The following is a 4,377-nucleotide window of genomic DNA, read 5'->3' as shown; positions in this document are numbered from 1 at the left end:
GGGGGAGAGGGGAATTAAATACTTACCTTTAAAAAAAAAAAAGCTGAACTCCAAACAAACAAAAACCCTAGCAAAACAAAAGGCCGTGTTTAGTGTAGTGGTGAAAGTGAAATTGTGGCATTTGCCATGCAGTGCAGAGTTGGTTACTATGCAGCTTCCCACTGTCACATTGCAACACTGCATCCATAGGCAGCCATTCCAATGAAATGCTGTGAGGCCCCTTAATATTTTGCGGGAGAATGCAAAGTACATGTCAGTTTTTATGAAAAGGCATAGCTGTGCATCATTAAAAGTACCATTTGAGAAGAAAGGGTAGAGATTTAACACAACAATGAAACTTAAGTAGTAGAGGCAGGGATGCATTCTTTCCTCTACTTTTGCATATTCTTTAGGCATGCTGTTTTCATCAGTGTCATAGTTTTTGGGTCTCATGCTCAATGCTAATGCTGTTAAAGTGGTTTGTGTTAACTTTGATGGTTAAAGTGCAGTTCTGCTCTGAAAAATATAATTCGTGGGACATTTAGTTCCTGTGCTTTCTAAATTACTTGTCAAGTTAGCAGTGTGTCATCTTTTAGTCTTTTTTCTTGGTTTTTTTTTGTTTCTGACAGTCTAATCTTCAAGCAGAGCCTAAGGTCTGACAATAAAACTGAGTTTTTGGGAAATAAAGGCATTTGTATGCTGGTTAATATGCATTTCCATTGAAACATTTGCATCTGTGTTGCTTTACATTAGCTCTGTGCCTATGAAAACCTAACAAGTGACTGTGTGGCTGTGGGGGGAAGAATCATATAAAACTTAGAGTGCAGTACAGCAGTGAGCACAGGAAGCAGGGTAGCTGAAAGTCATTCAAAATACTCTTCAGGCAACCTCTACATCAGTCTCATTTTCATTTCCCTATTACAGGCCCCAGGGATTGCTCTGACAGGCATGTTAGGCTGCAAGCGATAAGGTCACAGAATTGGACTTGCATTGCCTGCAGACCATTGCTGCCCAGTGAAAATGCCGATGCTGTAGTCTTGGTTTTGCAGGGAGGAAGGGGTGTTTGGTTTTTATTCTGTCATTCAGTATTGGATTTAACTCTACGAGAAGCAGGTACAGCTCTGTGTGACTTGTGTCAGGAGTTGCATCTGTTTCACAGTGGAGCAGAATCTGGCACCTAAGCCTTTCTGGTCTCCTTTCACTTGCATGAATAATTATTGTGCAGGTATTCACATTTTTGGAGTTGTTCCCAATGTGTGCATGCTTTTCGGTTTATTATTTGCCTGCTTAGGAAGAGGGGCCTTACAGTTATTTTGTGGGGACATTTTTGACACTATGAGGGAAAAATACAACATGTATTGTGTGCTTGCTTTCAGGTTGGTTCTGTATGGCTCATTAAAGATGAGAAAGCAGAGCTGTGCGATACCAATTGAAAAATAATGCAGAAATGCAAGCACTAGTTTAGTTGGCAGGTTTTATACCGGCATTTCTGCATGTCTCTTGATTGCACCATGTTATTTAAGGAGCAGCGCCTTTAACCTGTGGAAGCGCAAATTACTGCCTGCCTGAAATGTCACTACTGGCAGCATACAAGTGTGTATGTATATGTATATCTGGAAGTAATAGAGGAACTCACTTTTTGCCTATAAATCATAATTCAAAATTACCAATTCCCAAAAGTATCAAATCCTCAACATTAAAAAAGAGCGATATACTGTGGGAAAGAATGACTATTTCAATAGCTGGTCTGCCATTACCCCCGTAATAAAAGCTCAAAAGAATTCTGCATTTAGCAGGCTGGGAGGAAAGGGTTTTATGGGAAGAAAGTGGTCTCATTTGCAGTTCTAGTTCAGGCAATTCAGGGTACCAGACTCTTCTTGTCTGCAGCATCAGTATGTGGGGTGATCTTTTCTAAGGCCCTATTTCTGCCCCTTTTTCACATTTTGTAAAGAGCGCATTATAAATACAGATTTAAAATATCCTTAGAAGTTAAATTATTCTCAGTTGTCCAGCTTTCTACTTATCTGTGAATGGCTGTTCTGTTTGTATTTCTACTAGTAAGCTGTTGTTGGTGTTATACACTGGGGAATCTGACTCTGATATTTCAGTTCAGATATCTCTTCACAAAGCAAATTATTCAGATGCCATTTTGTGAGTTTTAGTGCAATTTCAAATCCAAGCTCAGGTTTAGTTCACAACTGATGGATTGGTTATGCTTCACTGATTAAGGATACACTGATTATAAGCACCTGATTTTTGAACTAACAAAGCAGAATGCTCAGCACTTCTTAGAATCAGGTCTTTGAGGATGGAATAACAACTGTTTTCATCATCTAGAGTTTAGTCCTAAATCTTAAGGTGCTACCTCTTATGATTCTAAGAAATCTTGGAGAGGTCAAAATAGGACAAGTATCCATGGTAGTACATCTGTCATCTTCAGTCTCTGTCTGAATAGTGCTTGTTTCACTTCTCATCTGTGGACAAGACTAATTGTGTTCTGCTTGCATCTCTACTGTGCCTAATGAATGACTTTTTAGTAATTCCATTTAATGTTGGCTGCAGGGAATAGATGAAGGCCCGGAGGGACTCAAACTGATCTCTGACATTATTCGAGAGAAGATGGGAATAGACATCAGTGTGCTGATGGGAGCTAACATTGCCAGTGAGGTGGCAGCAGAGAAATTCTGTGAAACCACAATAGGTACTGTTCCAAGTTGTAAGAATATTTAACACATGCTCCTGTCCTCACAGGTGCACACCAAATAGCTCAAATTTCACTGTTTTCGACATTAGCTGACTGTTACCAGAAGCTGTTGGTTGAATTTCCTAGAATGTTTACACTTCCAAAAATACTAGGACAATACTGGGAATAGAGGGAGAGACAAGAGCACAATTTTACCTATTCTTACTAGGGTTATAACCTTAGCATGTGAAATACAAGCATGCTTTTTATCACCCTTCATATAACAAACTGCTTCATTTTATTACTGTGTGTAAGATTTTTCTTGGGTCTGAATGGCTTTATATGGATAAACAGTTATAAATTCTGTATTCCAGCTCAGGTGCTATGGTCAAAGATGGTACCTTCATGCATGTTTGTTTTGGTTTGACTTTTTTGGTGGTTTTTTCAAGGTATCTTGTTTTTATTTCTCAAAATATTTCGTTCCCACAAAAGCTAGAAAATGTTTTGGTACTGTGTTGATCTCTGCACACCTTTGCAGCGTGAAGATGTGCCTAGTCTTGGATTTTACAGTTTCTAGAAAGGCATGTGTGTGTGTATATGCATACAGGTACTCATACTTTATAGCACAGAGTTTGTGTTATGGGTTTTTTCAGTGTTAATTTTTACAGTTTTGTGCACTGCTAGCTTTGTAACATCTCATTCACAGCTTTTGCATTGAACTTAATTTTGAATGGTTGAACAACATGTTAGTGTTTAGAAACAATTGTCAGGGGCAGCATGCTTGATTAATAAAACAGCTTTGACATACCTTTATCAGTAGGTATTTTTCTGGAATGCAGACTTCGAAATAATTACTAGAATTGCTCCTGCCATATTCTTAATTCATCTCTGTTATTATATTATTAGCTGTTCTTTTTAAAGGGAATGATCAGAAAATGGAGAGTATATAGAGAATTCATGGAATTGTTATTTAGAACCTGTTGCTGAGCAGACAATAAATTATGAAAAAGTCCTGAGTAATTCAGTGCAGAGCTTTTAATGCAATGTCGACATGTGATTGGTCCCTTAGAACAGATATGTTTAGGATTGAGATAGAACCTTATCTCGGCTTTTAGGCGTTTTGGCTTGCACAGGAAAGGCTAAATAACATACAAATAAATTATTCATTTTTTTAGCTTCTCTTTCTCTTTCTCAACAGGCTGCAGAATCTTGGAAAATGGCCTTCTCTTCAAAGAACTCCTGCAGACTCCAAACTTCCGAATAACTGTAGTTGATGATGCAGATACAGTTGAGCTGTGTGGTGCTTTGAAGGTAAGATTAACAGGCTGCAGGTGGTACACAGATGAAATAGTGATCCTTGTAGAAAAAAAAGAGGTTATTTCCATTAAAAAAAATAAGTTCACTGTATTTTATATAATATATAAAACTGCCATATAACATTTCCTGAAGAATCAGATGGGAAATGAGGGAGCAGCATTTTCTGAGAGCTGGCTTTTAGATCTGTGTCTCACCATCTGCCAGGTTCTCTTTCTACATCTTTCTACATCTTCCACTTAACTTCCACACAGTCATGAAGCAAGTATTGATTTCATCTAAGTGGCTGATACATTTCTAGATCTATTTCAGTTCCCTTTTTTGTTTTTGCAACTGTGTTCACCAAAAGAAAGGGAGAAAGAATTTGGCATTAATGCTTTATGTCTGTTGACAAAACTATC

At 38.0% G+C, this 4,377-nt stretch overlaps 1 protein-coding gene across 1 annotated transcript in view; it reads left to right on the top strand.

Moving 5' to 3' along the window:
• The window catches only part of LOC103614149 (glycerol-3-phosphate dehydrogenase 1-like protein), a 6,387-nt gene extending 2,273 nt beyond the window's left edge, over nucleotides 1-4,114 (top strand). The window contains exons 3-4 of the mRNA XM_008632032.2: nucleotides 2,542-2,680; nucleotides 3,861-4,114. Of these exons, the coding sequence (XP_008630254.2) occupies nucleotides 2,542-2,680; nucleotides 3,861-4,099 (378 nt within the window). The 3' untranslated portion in view covers nucleotides 4,100-4,114. The remainder of the gene's footprint in view (nucleotides 1-2,541; nucleotides 2,681-3,860) is intronic.
• The last annotated feature ends 263 nt before the right edge of the window (nucleotides 4,115-4,377 follow it).

Source organism: Corvus brachyrhynchos, unplaced genomic scaffold (genome assembly GCF_000691975.1).
Source record: "Corvus brachyrhynchos isolate BGI_N302 unplaced genomic scaffold, ASM69197v1 scaffold53, whole genome shotgun sequence".
Taxonomy (NCBI): Eukaryota; Metazoa; Chordata; class Aves; order Passeriformes; family Corvidae; genus Corvus; species Corvus brachyrhynchos.
The sequence above is the reverse complement of the archived record's forward strand: the minus strand, read 5'-3'. Positions and strand labels throughout refer to the sequence as shown.